This window comes from Euleptes europaea, chromosome 13 (genome assembly GCF_029931775.1).
Source record: "Euleptes europaea isolate rEulEur1 chromosome 13, rEulEur1.hap1, whole genome shotgun sequence".
Lineage (NCBI taxonomy): Eukaryota > Metazoa > Chordata > Lepidosauria > Squamata > Sphaerodactylidae > Euleptes > Euleptes europaea.
The window spans coordinates 50,674,616-50,691,512 of record NC_079324.1 but is presented as its reverse complement, the minus strand read 5'-3'; the positions used below and the strand labels follow the sequence as shown (position 1 = coordinate 50,691,512).

Genomic DNA, 16,897 nt, shown 5'->3' with positions numbered 1-16,897 from the left:
GGTAGTCCCCCCCCCCAGGGGGTGGTACTGCCTACTTTGGAAACCACTGCTTTAGGTGGAGGTCTTTCAGTTAGAACTGTCTGCTGTTCTCACTGTAATGAGATCTGCACGAATGTTTTGCCATGGGGACCTTCTTTATCCCCCCACCCTATGTAATATAATTTTTTTGCAGATATCTTTCCCCATTCAGTTTGCTTCTGCTTCTTTGTTATTAAAGGCCACGACCAGTAGATAAATAAAAGGAACATTAATTACAAAAAGAGTCAAAGTAATATACAAAAGTTCATTAATAAACACAGGATAGTCCTAATAGATACCAGCTAAAACTACACATGTCTGACAACAAATTGGCACTTTGACACTCTCCTGGGCAAATACTAAAAATTAGGTCATTTCAGTAACTGAAATCTCTGCCACTCTTCAGGATTGAAGGCCTTTCCCAATCTTTCTGTGATTACAGACCAGGGTGCAAAACCGGGCAGTCAATTGTGTCGTATGGTGGTTCTCATCTGACAGAAGATATTCAGGCCTAATTTTGTTAGATCTTCCGGGAAACCTTTCTAGCAACTGTTCAATAGTTTTGCTATGAATTTTGTTGTATAAGGTGCATTAAAAAAAACAGGCGCTCTATCGATTCGAGGCCCTAACCTGGATGACCCAGGCTGTAGCCCGATCTCGGAAGCTAAGCAAAGTCTTAGTACGTGGATGGTTATTACTTAGGAAGTCCACGATTGCTACACAGAGGCAGGCAATAGCAACCCCCCCCCGTTCATCTTGTGCCTTCAAAATGCTACAGGGTTGCCACGTGTCAGCTGCAACTTGACAGCGCCTTCCACCAGTTTGAAAGAGAACCCGGAGTGGTGTTATTCAGCATCACTGAACCTGTTATTTTTGGTTCCTTCTCACAGACGGCAGCAGCCTCTTCGACTCTATGGCAAGCGGCATGCGTCTCATCGTGAGCTGCATCTCCTCCTTTCTGATATTATCCCTGTTGCTCTTCATGGTCCATCGGCTGCGGCAGAGGCGTCGGGAGCGCATTGAGTCCTTGATCGGGGCAAACTGTAAGTTGCCGTCTGGAAGCCGACCGGTCTTGGGTATCGTCTGTTTGCTTCCCCCCCGAAAAACAAATCAGGAGTCTTGGGCGTTAGCTGTTGTGGAATGAAGCCTGCGTTCTTAGAGGCAGTCAGTGCTGCGTTTTAGGTACTAAGCAGAGTCTCCAAGCAGGCTTCTGGGTGATAGTTCTGAGCACTGTTCTCGTTGCTAGCGAAGAACCGAGCTTTTGACACGAGCCTCGAAGTACCCCTTTTAGGTGGGATTCTGCGCAGAACGAATGGCTAATGAGGCTGTGCTGTAATGACAAATTTGGGCTCTGGTCCTCTTTTCTCCCACAGTGCACCATTTCAACTTGGGCCGGAGGATGCCCGGTTTCGACTACGGCCCAGACGGTTTCGGGACCGGCCTCACTCCGCTGCATCTTTCTGACGATGGGGAAGGCGGGGCATTCCATTTCCACGACCCTCCTCCTCCCTACACGGCTTACAAGTATCCGGATATTCAGCATCCAGATGACCCTCCTCCCCCCTACGAGGCTTCCATCAACCCAGACAGCATCCTTTGTTCTGCCCCAGGTACTCCGCCGGAGCGTTGCTTGCTTAAAGGGCCGTATTTTTGTCATTGTGCTAGCACTGTGCTCAGGACATCCCACTCCACTACGGCTAATTTGTTATCGGGCTCTTAGCCCATCTATTTATTTATTTGCAAGTTTGCAAACTTCCTGAAAGTATCTGACTGGCCACTGTTGGGAGCAGAATGCTGGCTCTTACTCGCCTTATGAAGGATGAAATAAATTCAGGGAGGTCAAGTCTACTCTCAGCTGTCAACCACGATAGCTGAGAATGGAGCCTTCATCTTCAAAGGCAGCATATCCGAAGACCAAGTACTGGGGCACAAGCAGGTGGGGTTTGGCCAGAATTTTTTTTTGTCTGTGAGCTGGTGAGCTTCATCCCAGAGGGATATGAGCATAAGAGGAGTCCAGCTTGATCAGACCAGTGGTCCATCTTGTCTGGCATCCTGCCTCACACAGCGGCCAACCAGTTCCTTTGGAGGGCTAACAGGAAGACACAGAGGCCAAGGCCTTCCCCTGATGTTGCCTCCTGGCACTGGTATTCAGAGGTTTACTGCCTCTGATGTAGAGGTTCCTTTTAGTCATCATGGCTAGCAGCCACTGATAGACTTGTTCTCCATGAATCTATCTAATCCCTTTTTAAAACTATCCATGGTTTTAGGCATCGTGACAATCTCTGGCAGAGAATTCCGCATTTTAAGATAGTCAGTGTGGTGTAGTGGTTAAGAGCGGTCATTTGGAGCGGTGGATTCTGATCTGGAGAACTGGGTTTGATTCCCCACTCCTCCACGTGAGTGGCAGAGGCTAATCTGGTGAACTGGATTTGTTTCCCCCTTCCTACACCCCCTGGGTGACCTTGGGCAAGTTACAGCTCTTAGAGCTCTTTCAGCCCCACCTACCTCACAGGGTGTCTGTTGTGGGGAGGGGAAGGGAAGGTGATTGTAAGCCGGTTTGAGTCTCCCTTAAGTGGTAGAGAAAGTCGGCATATAAAAACCAATTCTTCTTCTGCTAATCATGCATTGTGTGAAGAAGTATTTCCTTTTGTCCATCCTGAATCTTCTGCCCGTCAACTTCATTGGATGCCCTCAACTTGCTAGTACTTTGGGAGAGGGAGAAAAAGTTATCTCTGTCCACTTTTATCACCCCATGTATAATTTTGTAAACCTCTGTCCCGTCTTCCCTCAGTTGGCTGGTCTGGTTGGTCATTGTCGGAAACAGGGCAGTGGATGAGATGGACTTGAGGTGGCATGGTGTAGTGGCTAGAGGGTCACATTAGGATCTGGGAGACCCAGGTTTGAGTCCCCACTCTGCCATGGAAGCTTGCTGGGCTAATCCTGGATCTGCCACTTTAGCTCAGCCTACCCTACCTCGCAGGGTGGTTGCTACGATAAAAATGGAGGAGGGGAGAATGATATCGTAGGTTGCTTTGGTTCTGCATTGGGGAGATGTGTGGATAATATATCTTTACATATAAGCTGACCTCTGGGCCAATCCATCAAGGCAGTTCTTACTGTCTTATAACTTAAAAATATGGCTGTGCAGTGCTAATGGTATTGTAGTATCTGGCCATCCATAATGGGTTGGCTAGCAAAATCAGTTTCTCAGCTTCAGGCCAGCAAAGAAGCGGCCCCTTAAGATATTGACTAGCCCTGGCCTAATGCCTTAGAAGAAGAAGAGTTTTTATATGCTTACTTGCTCTACCAGTTAAGGGAGACTCAAACCAGCTTACAATCACCTTCCGTTCCCCTCCCCACAACAGATACCCTGTGAGGTAGGTGGGGCTGAGAGAGCTCTAAGAGAGCTGTAACTTGCCCAAGGTCACCCAGCTGGCTTCGTGTGTAGAAGTGGGGAAACAAATCCAGTTGACCAGATTAGCCTATGCCACTCATGTAGAAGAGTGGGGAATCAAACCCGGTTCTCCAGATCAGAGTCCACCACTCCAAACCACCGCTCTTAACCACTGCACCAAGCTGACTTCTGGGCCAGTCCATCAAAGAAGTTCTTACTGCGTTATAATTGGAAAATACCATGGCTGTGCAGCGCTAATGGTATTGTAGTATCTGGCCCCCCATAACCGGGTTTGACTAGCAAAATCAGTTTCTGGGCTTCAGGCCAGCAAAGAGGGCAGCCTCTTAAGATATTGGCTAGCCCTGGCCTGATGCCTTAGCAAATGGTTCCTGTGCTCCTGGTGACACACGCATCTTGCGTTCTTAGCTTTAGATCCAGTGTGCTCTGGAGGACAGAGCGACGAGGTTTGGGTTCACGTCTGCCCACTCTTGAATTGCCCAGTGTCCAGCAGGAATGGCCACTGATGTACACAGCTCTGGAGGGGAAGGCCATCTGATCCTTGGGCAGCACACTCTCCTTCTGGTGCAGGCAGAGGGAGAGAATAATGGGAAGAGCAATGCTCACTTGCCTTGCATGGTTGGGGAGGGGCCGTGGCTCAGTGGTAGAGCATCTGCTTGGCATGCAGAAGGTCCCAGGTTCAATCCCCGGCATCTCCAGTTAAAGGGACTAGGCAAGTAAGTGATGTGAAAGACCTCTGCCTGAGACCCTGGAGAGCCGCTGCCGGTCTGAGTAGACAATACTGACTTCGAAGGACCAAGAGTCTGATTCGGTATAAGGCAGCTTCTTGTGTTTGTGTGTTGCCGTAAGAATTAGAGCAAGCTGTTATGTACTTGAAGCTCTTTGGACTCTTGGAACCCCTATAGCAACCTGTATCACAAACACAGCCTTTGGATGCAACGATTCTCCACGCCCCCCTAATGTCTTCTTGCCGTTCATTTATAGATGGAATCCATTCCCAGACAGGACTGAACAGCCAGCCGTCGCTAGGAAACAGCGACGTGTCGCCGCAGCTCACAGAGGAGTCACTTCCTCCTTCGGTCGGCCCTTCCCCGGTGGAACTGGAAGACTCCGCCGACAGCAGCACCCTCCTCGTACCTCCCGATACACCCTTAAGCGAAGGCGCACCGGCAGAGACTCTGGCAGGAAGCCGACACAGTCACAGTTCCCTGAACACCATTGTGTAAAGGAAAATAAAACAACAACAAAAAGCTTGCTGCCGGTCAGAAATAAATTTGAGCAACTGTTTGCACACCAGAGATACAGATGGACGATAATCCGTGGACCGAACTTCAGAAATAAGCTCCGCTTTTTCTCCCCCCCTTCCCTTTTTGAACACTACTCTCCTGTTCTAGTTTAGAATTGTGCCTCGGCTATTGCTGTCATTCTCCATTCTGGTTGGGTTGCCCTCTTTAAAAAACAAAGCGGATCGTGGAAGCTACACCTCCCCCCCCCCCCACTGGCTGTGGGAAGAGCGTGAAAGTTTTTTTTTTTTTAAGACTTTATTTTTCAAGAAGAAAGGAAACGGCATGGATAGTTTTTTTATTGTTGTTCCCCCCCCTTTCCCCTTTTACATTTTTGGAAAGGAAACCATGAAACATTGTGTTGTAGGGAGACTTCAGGACTGCAGTTATCTAGGAAGCAGATTTTGAAGACAAATGTAGAGATCAGCCAGCTGTTACAGAATGTAGCGGTCCCCATGTTCTTGTGCCCAGTCCTCGAGCAGAGAAGGCTGGAGTTTGGAGCTGCCAGGTTGTGTCTTTTTTCTTCTTTTCCTTTTTAGCAAAACAATGATCCCTGGCAGATTAAGACACGGGCCAAAGAGAGAGACTGAGGCACAGTTTGATCATCGTGTAGCTTCCACCGCTGTCTTGAAAGAGGGAATCATGAGGGTGAAAGATTATGAACACTTAAGTTGGGTTTTTTGTGAGGGGGGGGAATGAAAAGTACAAAGATCCTGGTGTGGATTTGGCGAGTAACAACCTGTTGTGCTTTCCTGTAATACTGCAAGTCTTGTACTGTGGCTGGTAAACTTGGTGACCTGCGAACAAACTCGGACCCTTTAACAGGCTCTGTGCTTTTTTAGGTTCCAAAGTGTTTGGGGAGGGGAAGGAGGTGGTGGTGTGGGAGTAACCCCATAGCTGTTTAAACGAACAAGATCACCCAGTTTGAATAGTCACTTCAGGTTCTTCTTTCCCCTTCCCCCTGTTCTTCGCAGTGGTTTTCATTTTGAACTGGTTATCTTGCCTCCCTCGGGGCCAAAGTACAAGTGATGTTTTTGGGTTAGTTTGGTTGGGGTTTCTCTGTACTCATCTGGCTTTCCTTGCAGTCACACAGCCACTGTGGGGAAAGGCATTTCTGAAGACCACAGAATCCCAGTTCTGCCATGTGGAGAGTAGGGGGGAATCCTGCCCTCCCTTCCACGGCATTTTCCCAAGCTGAAATGTCCAATGCGGGGAGCTGTTTTCATACCTTCGGATCTCCACATGGAGTATTTCCCAACACATGCTGCTCCAAAATTATGCAAATAACTTCCTGCAGGGGCTGTTTCGGCTCAGGGAAACCGTGTGGAGGGGAAGGCGGGAACCTCCGCTCACCCCCCCCCCCCGCCACATTTCCAAGCAGACTTGGGCTCCTGGGGCCTTTAAAAATGCCTTTCCCCTTAGTTGCTTTGATGACTGCAGGGAAATCGAGTCAAGTCCAGGGAACCCCAGCCCAGCTTACCAAAAAAATGTAGCATGTAGTTTGGCCCTACGCAGTGGGGTTTGTTGAAGCCTTAAACAATCAGGGAGGGATCTATTTACGTAATGATATGTTGACTCATGATAGTGCAGCAGTGAAGATTGTGGCTGATGATGTTCGCTCGTCGGTTGCGGCCGGGAGGACCGGAATCAAAAGAATCAGTTTGCACTCCTCTGCCCATGTCTGCTTTCCCGTTGCCTTATGAAAGGCAGCGAGCCTGGAGGGATCGGGAAGGAACACGACGGGAGGTGAGCGCACCCCTGGATGAGTTCCACCTGCTGTCCAGCTTCACTGGCTCTAAACCCGACTTGCCAGGGCCCCATCCCATTTCGGTTGCCCCTTCCGGTAGCGTAAATGCTACTTAGGACTAGGAATCGTTCCATGTACTTGATTGGCGGAGGTGGTTCTTGGTCCGATTTCTGTGTGGGGACTGTGATGCTATTCGCCATGCGAGCTGAGAGGCCACAGCTCACTGGTGGAGCACATACTGAGGGCCCCCCCGGTTCAACCTGTAGTGAAAAGGATCTCTAGTGCAGTGCAGGGGAAAGACCCCAGAAGACCACCACCATAGTAGACAGTGCTGGACTGGGTGGTCTTTCTAGTTTTAAGGCGGCTTTGTCTGTTCACATATCAGTTGATGGTTGCCTGTGAACAATCATAAACCCGTTTGAGACGATTTGCAACGTGGCAATCATGCTAATGTCTAAGCGCATTAGGAACCCCCGTTCATGGGGTTATTATAGACTTGGCTGCAGGCTAGAATCACACAATTCCTCCCCCCCCCACTGCATACCTGGCTCTCCAGAAGTTGCTTCCCCTTAGGGAGAAATGATGGAACTTTGTCTTGCAGAAGTACCCCACGTGCAACCAGCAGCCTTTGGGGGTGGGGCCGTGCATGGCGTTTTGCATGGTGGCTGCCGAGCTGGATGCCTTGCCCCCCCACAAGACGAAGGTCCTGGTAACATCTGCAGAAATCTTTGCATGAACGGAGAAGATCGGCTCTGTAAACTCCCCCCCCCCCCCGCAGCTGTACAGAGCGAGGGGGAGCAGTTCTTCACCCGGAGGACTCTCAGCGGCTTTGGGCCTCGTGAACTGCGAGTCCCTAATTGTCGACTGAGCGGGCAGCTGCTGCCGGAGTCCTGCATTCAGCGTCTGGCGGTTTGTCAAGCATTTCTGAAGTGTGAAAATAAAAAAGCGGGTTTTGTGCGTTTTTAGCACATTCATGAGTTTTATACATTGTAGGTACTGACCTGTTTCTTTAGTTTTATATATATGTGCGTGTGCGAGAGAGAGAGTGTATACATGTGTTCCCAGCGGAGAATATACCTATGTATACTGCACTTTGTGAGCTTACACGAAGTACAGCAGCAAATGCTGAGGTAGGAACCCGATTGCTTGGCTGCATCCCTGACGTCTGGATTCACTGTGCAGTAGAACCAGGGTGTGGTCAGTGCACCACTGGGCAAAATGGAAATCCCACGGTGCAACATCGTGCTTAAATTGCAATGCTCTTATGTGCTGGGCTTGACTCCCCCCCTCCCCCCATAATTTGAGTGTTCATTTTCTCTCCCCCCCCCCCCCAAGGCTAGTAATGAACAACCTTGTCTGGGGGCTTGTGTTAACAGTCCTCGGGTTGCGTCAGCTGGGCATTGCAACTAGTGGCATCCTACACAATTTCATTGTGAGTGAATTGCTTTTACAAGTGTCTGGGGAGGAAGAGGGAAAATTGTATGGCTGCTCAGGTTTCCCCCCACTTCCCAATGGCATGGCTATCCCTGGGAGGGAAGCAGCCGCTTGAAAGCTCTCTAGTCGACTTAGTTTGTTTTTGCTGCTGTCCGTTCAAATGTTCTAGAGCTTTCCAGGTTGCATCCAGTCACTCCCTTCTGCTAAGTTTGTCTCAGTCTGCCAGTGACTTGGTTGGAGTCACTAGCAGAAAGGGAGTCATTGGATTCAACCCCTTTCCCTCTTGTTGGTGAAGTAAATTTAGCAGTAATGGTTCTGCGTGACCTTTCCGGTAAACGGCTGCTTTGGGCTCCTGCTCTATAACAAGCACATTTGTGCATAAGTGTCTCTAGGGTTTGATCTTTATAGCTGCAGTCTCTGTAAATTTGCAAACGTTATCTAAGGGTTCAGGACCAATTGGAGGAAGGCGATAACATTGCAGTATCATTGACTCCCTCTGATAATGACTAAATAGAAGATTGGTTGTGGGGTTTCTGTTATTAATAATTGTGGAACAGGGGCATTATGCTGGGGGAGGGTGAAACCTATTTTATTTGTATTTTTAATGATAGCCTCTCAATTCAAGAAAGAGAATAGATTTGTGTTGTTACAGCGGTCACGCAGAGACAACTCTAAATGGTTCCATGGGGTGACAGTTAATGTTTACAAATTAAACTTGAAACAGCTGAGAAGTTGGGAAGGAGTCTATTACCAGTTCCAAGGATAAGATGTTGAGGATTGTTGTTAGTTGCTGGAAGCAAAAGAGATTAAAAATAGGTGTGAAAATATTCACGTAATGCGAAATTCTATATAGGGATGTTGTACTACTGTAGCCTGCTGATCTCGCTTTGGGCACAGTCCAGCCAAAGTTAAATGCTTGTGTCTCTCATTCATTTGAATGGGAGAGTTAAAGATGCTGACATCTTCCCCCACTGAATTAAACTTTGGCTGGATCATGGCTCTCCTCCCACCCCTTTTATTCAGTGCTGTGGGTCCCCCCCATTTTTTTTCCTTCAAGAAGAACTTTCAATATATATTGTCCTGTTATTAAAATTCCATGGTCAGTTCTGCATGGAGAATGTAAAAGTAGCTATTAATATAAAGTCCCTAGAGAGCTGCTGCCTGTCTGAGTAGACAGTACTGACTTTGATGGACCAAGGGTCTGATTCAGTATAAGGCAGCTTCATGTGTTCAATTATGAATAAGGCTGCAATATTTAATCAGTTAATCGGCTAAATTATCCGGCTAAGCATATGTTTGGTGAAACCTGGAAAAGGTTTGAATGAAAAATGACTCCCTAATCCAGCAGCAGATTTTAAAAGTCTTTAAGTACTTACAAAACTGGCAGATAACAAATTGCAGCTTGAGCGAGGCATTCCCTTTTGTGTAAAAGAGGGAATAACCTCTTTAAAGATGGGCCTCATCTGAAAACAAAGCGTGCTGCTGTTTGTAGAACTGGTTTGTTTTTCTCACATAACTTTGTGCAAGTTTTAGTTGTGCAACTGAAGCTTGCACGATTGGCTGAGATCTTTTTCTTTTACATCGGGGAGCAATTTTAACTGCGTGTGTGACATGGGAACATCCTGATGGCGTTCGTTGAAGAATATGGTGGCAGTCCCATGCATTCCCCTTTTGGAGGGACAGATAAAAGGCAGGGCAACTTGCCGGAGGTGTGAGCCAAAGGGCAGGAGCCAAAACGATCCTCTGGCTCAATCCTTGTGGCCCTGATGGTTCTCAGCACCGCAGGCAGCACCAGCTCATCACACTGAGCACTACAATTGGCAGGAGCAGCACTTGAGGTCTAGAAGACGGGTCTTCTATGCATGGTTATCTGTATGTTGGGGAGGGGAGGCAGATGAGGTGTTGCTAGTGGGAGTACAGATGGGAGAAGGACAGGCCAGGTAAGGGGAAGAAAGGATCATCAGATTGCAGCCATTCCTTCTAGTCTCTGTCTCAACAGGAGGGAGGGCAGGCAGTATTGCTGGTCACCCATCAAGCCTAAAAGTGCAACTGCTGAATGCTAGGTTGGTTTACAATAAAGCATCCCTCATCTATGATTTAATGCTGGGTGAGGAGGACAGCCAGGTATGTATAACAAAAACCTTGGTCTGATCCTTCCTGCGCAGGTAAGGCATGTGGCGACCAGAAGCAGGGATTTTCCAGTGGTGGCATCTGTCCTTTGGAGGCTTGCCTGGCTTCTCCTTTATGCTCCTTTACATGCCAGGCCAAAACATTTCTGTTTACCCAGGCTTTTAACTGAGGCGTTCTGTCTTTTTAAGCTTTTTATAGTCTGCTCCTGGCCTGAAGTCTGTTTTTATCAGCACTGGTTTAGGCTGCTCTGTTTATGTGCTTTTATGCACCTGGGTGGCTGAGGCTAGTACAGCCTCATCAGATCTCGTAAGCTACCGTATATACCCGTGTATAAGCCAACACGCGTATAAGCCGAGGTGCCTAATTTCTCCCCCAAAATGGGGAAAAATTAGGCACCCGCGTATAATCCGAGCCGAGGGTCGGCTTATAACCTCTCCCCCCCCCCCGCAGGCTTACCTGACGGGCTCCTGGCGGCAAAAAGTGGCGTGGGCCCGGCGGGGGCGGCCTTCCTGCAGCCGGCGGTGGGAAGTGACACGGGCCCTGCGGAGGTGCCGGCGTGGCCCGGCGGGGGCCGGGGCAGCCTCCCTGCAGCTGCAGGAGGCCGCCTGAGGCCGTTCCCGGCGGCAGAAAGCGGTGCGGGCCCGGTGGAGGGGGCGGTGCGGCCCGGCGGAGGCCAGGGAAGCCTCCCTGCAGCTGCAGGAGGCCGCCCCAGGCCGCTCCCGGTGGCAGGAAGCGGCACGGGCCCGGCGGGGGGGGGGGGGCGGAGCGGCCTCCCTGCGGCCGCACGAGTGTTTTGGAGACTGCTCCCGGCCGGGGAAAGGTGCGCAGGCCTGGCGGCGGCAAGTTCCCCCCTCCCTCCCCCTCCCCCCCTCCCCCCCACCGTATTGACCCGCATATAAGCCGAGTTCAGCTTTTTCAGCCTTTTTTTTGGGCTGAAAAACTCGGCTTATACACAAGTATATACGGTAAGCAGAATTAGCCCTGGTTAGTACTTGGAGGGGAGACCGCCACAGGAGTCGAGGATTGCTATGCGGAGGCAGGCAGTGGCAAACCACCTCTTTGCCGCTTGCTTTGAAAACCTTGTGGGGTCACCATTAAGTCAACCGCGACTATCACAGCACTTTCTACCACCACACGCTGGCTTGCTTTTATTGGCATGCTTTTACCGCTTTTATTCATTTCGTTTTTATTTGTCTCCTTAGTTTCTATTGTTGTTTGATTTCATATGGTTTAGTTGTGAGATGCCTTGAGCACGGCTGGAGGGGTGGCATATGAATTTTATAAAGGAAAATAAATAAATTCAGCTGTGAGCCTAAGCATGCCAATGCATTGGTCAGTCCCAAGAATTCCCTGTTGAACGACATCTTGGTGCATCCAATGGAAGCAGTCCAAGTACCATTATTCCTTTGACACAGACAGATCTTTGCCATGAGTTTTAATTTACTGAAGTACCTTTTGGTGAGACTTCTCTTTTGTATGTGGACTGCATCAGGAACACGGAGACTACTTTTCCATTGTGGACTGGCACCTTGTTGCCTATAGTTGGTCATATGCTCCATTAATAGCATTCTTTTAAAAAAATAATCAGGTACACTTTCATTTAGGATCTCTGCATGAATACATCCCTCCCTAGTTTGGAGATCCCGGGTGTATGTGTTTGATGGGGTGCCCCAACAAGCACCCCGGCGTTACACATCCACCGTTCATTTCAATATGGCTGGCGGGGCTGGGTTTCTTCAGTGTGCCCGGTGCTCTTTGTCCTGCATTGACTAATAAACACCGGTTGATTAAAGATGGGCCAGTAGCAACTACGTTCCAACTTGGGTTCCATGACCAGTTCAGTTTTCAACTGCATTTTGTCTAGTAGACTTGGGCGCTAAGTGAAAAATGGGAGGGTGTGTGTGAACCTTTTCAGTGCAAAAGAGGAGGAGCTTGGGGGAGTGTCACAAAACACCTGCCACTTTTCTCCATGTGGGGGGGGGGAGCAGGGATTGTGTTCCCATTTTCACCTGAGATGCCAGAATCAGAAGGGTATTGCCTTTCCCTGTGTTCACTTCATACACCATTACGTGGCCAGGTTGTGGTGCGAATTTAAAACGAGGCGTGTCTCCTGCCCCTACTCTTGCATTCTTGGAAACGGCTTGTAGATCAAAAGGCTACCTGGCAGCAGGGGCAAATGCAAGTATTTATGCCCCCTGTGTTGCAGTTTGTGGGCTGAGCTATTACCACGTCCCCTGTGAACACAAAGTGGACGGTTCTGATTCACCCGGGCCGCTTCTTTCGCGTGTGAGCAATGGCAGATTTTTTGTGACTGCACTTGAGTGCCGTATGCTGAATGCCAGACTTCCTGTGTGCCTGGGAGGCATGTTCTGTGTGCATGTGTGTGAGGTGTGCGTGTGCTTGTGCAAATGAATGAGGGACTGCTTTTTGCCCTTTCGGAAAAACCTGTACAGCCGAGGCTGGGTTTGCAGGCTCCTCCCGTGTCACTGATCTGTGGCTGGATTTAATTGTGGCGGTGTGTGCGCGTGTGTATGTGCAGAGATTTTGATATTCCATTAAATACTATGTAGAAATGAAATTTGATACTGTAATAATTTGGTCTCTGTGGCATTTTATGTTTTCAATGTTTTAATCTTTTGTTTTTTAGGAGACTGAGGCGGAAGAGGGTGGGATGGGATGACACTAATCTTTTATTTTTCTCAAGATGCTGTGAGAAATATTTCATCCAAATGCCAAATAAATTGTGTTCTGTAAAGAGGAATCCGTTGCTGTGTTTGGGTTGTGTGCATTTCCCGACCTCCCTTTTGAAATGTCTGATCCTCAGAGGGCACAGAAAAGAAAGAATTGCTGGGTCTTCAGATGCATTACTAAAGAGGGGAGGGGCTACGGCTCAGTTTGTGGAGCATCTGCTTGGCATGCAGAAGGTCCCAGGTTCAATCCCCGCCTTACCCAGTTAAAGGGACTAGGCAAGTAGGTGAGGTGAAAGACCTCTGCCTGAGACCCTGGAGAGCTGCTGCCAGTCTGAGTGGACAATACTGACTTTGATGGACCAGGGTCTGATTCAGTATAAGGCAGCTTCATGTGTTCAGAGGTCGAATGGAAAAGTTACAGACTGGATTTGCAGAGGGAAAATACAAGATTCTTTGCAGAGTCCAGCAAGAACTACAGAAAAGGTCCTTTTTGGGATGGGCACCCCCTTAAGTTCCCAATATTGCCCCCTGGATGAGAGTCTTGGAAGAGGATCTTAACTAATGGGTGGGTTCATACAGAAGGTGATCCTTGGTCCCCCGAACACACTTCTCCCCTGCTCCGACAGGCCACATTGGGAAGTTCCTACATACCTAGAAATGCCCACCTAGCGATGATATTGAGGACTGGTTCACTCACCTAGGAGGATGAGGGTGGTTGAATGGACTGCACCACTTTAGTCTGCAGGTGGAGGATCACATTTTGGAACGCTCCTCTATGCTGAAAACTTGCAGACAGAAAACCAGTGCAGTAAGCCCTGCTATGTTAGCTTTCTATTTGCATGGAGATGATGCAAAGGTCCTTTCAGTGCTGGAACCCACTGCCTGCAGCCAGAAGCGGCGCAGCTCCATTCTGCCTGCCTGCAGGAACAGTTTACCAAAACATAGGAAAGTAGCCGCCGTACCTCTTGCGATATGTGACTGAGGCCCTGAATCAGGCGCAAGGCCAAGTTATGTGATGCGCAGCCTTGGTTAGCCTGGTCAGTTCCAGAGGTGGAGTTTTAGCCGCTTGATTTAGATTTGAAAACAGTGCAAGGCTGATTCACTGATGCTCTCTAAAGCAGTTTTTTTTCAACTGAAAAGGGAGCTTTCCTTTCTAATTAAAACTTATTTAGACACCTTTTAATTACCATCTGTTGACCAGCTGCCACTTAACATTTTAGTGGCATTTCCCCCAAAGTGCAAATCTGAGCTGTGCGTAGCACTTAGACTCTGCTGGCACATAAAAAGGCAGAGTCTTTGATATATGATTGGCAGCGCATCAGCTCTTTCTTACATCTCATACCACTTCTGTAGAGTGAACTAAGCGTTAGGTTTACTTACCTAATGGAGAATTTAGAATTTGCTTTATTAAACTCCATACGAGCTTTTTTGAAATGTTCCTATGCAAGGATGCATTGAAAGGTACACAAATACCAGCATTATTTCAGCAGCAGGGGGGAATGTAAGTCCATTGCATTTGGATGGCCTGCTTTAAAAAGGAACAAGATCAAGCCCTCCAATTTGGAGATTAAGTTGTAATGAATTTCATAAACATGGGAATGGCAGCAGAGAATGTTCATGAGGACAATCTGACCTGTGAAGGAATGAAGCTACAATTTTTGCTAACCAGGATGCTTGAAAACTGAGCATCCTCTGCTTTACAATGCTTGTTTTTTTTTTTGAGCATTCTGTGTGCTCACATTTTATGATTTGTTTGCCGTTTAAATTGAGTTGGATGTTGAGCGTTGATGCCTGTCCTGTGGGTGGTGTTCATTATCACAGGTTGCTGTTACTTAGGTCTGGCAGAAGTTGGTGAGAATTATAGTTTTCTTTCCCTTCTGATTCAGTTCTCAAGGTTACAGAAACTCAAATTCCCATCAGTGGCTGCAAGAAGTCATGCTGGGGAAACTTGGGAAAAGTAATTTACAGGCAGGAGACTTCTCAGTGGGGGACTTTCTTCCTCTTAAAGAGGCAATGCCGTTTTCAGAATTCTGCGCAAACCTCAGCCGTACGCCCCATGCTCAAACGATTACCAGTTGTTCACATCGTTTAATGCCCTGTGTCCTCAATAAAATAGCTGCCACAGGGGTCCTGCCAGGTCCCTCTAATTAACGCAAGTAAAACACAATAACATGAAAAGGCCTGTAATAAAACAATAGAAAAATAAGCAGTGGCAGCATGAAAGCATTTCATAAAAACCTGATAGCCATTTCAAGTCCATTTCTGGTAGGCATATCAACAAGTGGTTAATGCGTCACGTTCTGATTCCACCTGCACATCTCCGCTGGTCTGGTCTAATGAATGAAGACCTTGCCGATGAAAAAGCAGCTCCAAATAAGTCTCCTTAATGTGGAGTAACAATCCTTGGACTTTTGGAAGCTAAGCAGGGTCAGCCCTGGTTTGTACTTGGAGGGGAGACCACCAAGGAAGTCCAGGGTTGCTACACAGAAGCAGGAAATGGCAAATCACCTCTGTTCATCTCTTGACTTGAAAACTTTATAGATCACTATAAATTGGCTGTGACTCAACAGCAAAAACAAACCAGAGAAAGGTACCCAGTTTGTAATACTAACGGTTTTGAATACTGGAAACTCAGCCTAGGAAGCTGTTGTTTGCATACAGATGGGACCGAATTTTGAAAGCTGTCACATTCTGTTTGAGCATCCCTGTTTCGGTTTCATTTGTCACTTGTGAGAAACACACCTCCCAGTCTTATTGCATTAGTCTCTTTCTTCATGCCAATTTCCCCCTCTGCATTTTTCAGCATTCTTAAAAATAGCCTACAAATGGTGCAAAGATGGCATTCAAATGGCATGTAAATATTGTATAAATAGCATATAGCTGAGTATCAACAGTAATGAAAAAGCGGCTTCCAAAAGCAGACATATTGGGGTAAAGGTAGTCCCCGGTGCAAGCACCGGGTCATTCCTGACCCATGGGGTGACGTCACGTCCTGACGTTTTCTAGGCAGACTTTGTTTACGGGGTGGTTTGCCTGTGCCTTCTCCAGTCATCTTCCCTTTACCCCCAGTAAGCTGGGTACTCATTTTACCGACCTTGGAAGGATGGAAGGCTGAGTCAACCTTAAGCTGGCTACCTGAAACTGACTTCGGTCGGGATCGAACTCAGGTCGTGGGCAGAGCTTTTGACTGCAGTACTGCAGCTTACCACTCTGCACCACGGGGCTCCTATATATTGGGGTACTAAATCAGAAAGAAATAAAAATGGCCAACTTGGTTTACCCCTATTTGCAAATTTTGTTTGCATCGCTAGAGATCCAGTATGCTGGTATAATTTTCTTTTGCCGTCAAGTCACAGCTGACTTATGGTAATCCTGTAGGGTTTTCAAGGCAAGAGACGTTCAGAGGTGGTTTACCATTGCCTGCCCCTGCGTCATGACCCTGGTATTCTTTGGAGGTCTCCCATTCAAATACTAGCCAGGGTCGACCCTGCTTAGCTTCTGAGATCTGATGAGATCAGGCTATCCAGGTCAAGGCATGGTATAGTTAGTGTTGGATAAAGAACCAGATAACAGTTGGACAAATCCTTACTCTAACATGAAACTTGCTGGGTGACTTTGGGCCAGTCACTCCTTCTGGGTCATGGGGCTGTGGTTCAATGGTAGACCTGCTGTTTTGCATACAAACAGTCCCAGGATCAGTCCTTGGCACACCCAGTTAAAGGGGTCAGGGGAGTAGGTGATGTAACAAACATGCACCAAAGCATAAGAACATAAAAAAGCCATGCTGGATCAGACCAAGGCCCATTAAGTCCAGCAGTCTGTTCACACAGTGGCCAACCAGGTGCCTCTAGGAAGCCCACAAACAAGTCGACTGCGGCAGCATTATCCTGCCTGTGTTCCACAGCACCTAATATAACAGGCATGCTCCTCTGATCCTGGAGAGAATAGGTATGTGTCATGACTAGTATTCATTTTGACTAGTAGCCATGGATAGCCCTACCCTCCATGAACATGTCCACTCCCCTCTTAAAGCCTTCCAAGTTGGCAGCCATCACCACATCCTGCGGCAGGGAGTCCCACAATTTAACTATGTGCTGTGTGAAGAAATACTTGCTTTTATCTGTTTTGAATCTCTCCCCCTCCAGCTTCAGCAGATGACCCCGCATTCTGGTAGTATGAGAGA

General features: G+C 48.1%; 1 protein-coding gene across 2 annotated transcripts in view; it reads left to right on the top strand.

Moving 5' to 3' along the window:
* Window positions 1–4,656, top strand: part of DGCR2 (DiGeorge syndrome critical region gene 2) — a 69,531-nt gene extending 64,875 nt beyond the window's left edge. For both annotated transcript variants that reach the window (XM_056859357.1, XM_056859356.1), the window contains exons 8-10: window positions 909–1,061; window positions 1,392–1,628; window positions 4,415–4,656. In XM_056859357.1, the coding sequence (XP_056715335.1) occupies window positions 909–1,061; window positions 1,392–1,628; window positions 4,415–4,656 (632 nt within the window). The remainder of the gene's footprint in view (window positions 1–908; window positions 1,062–1,391; window positions 1,629–4,414) is intronic.
* The last annotated feature ends 12,241 nt before the right edge of the window (window positions 4,657–16,897 follow it).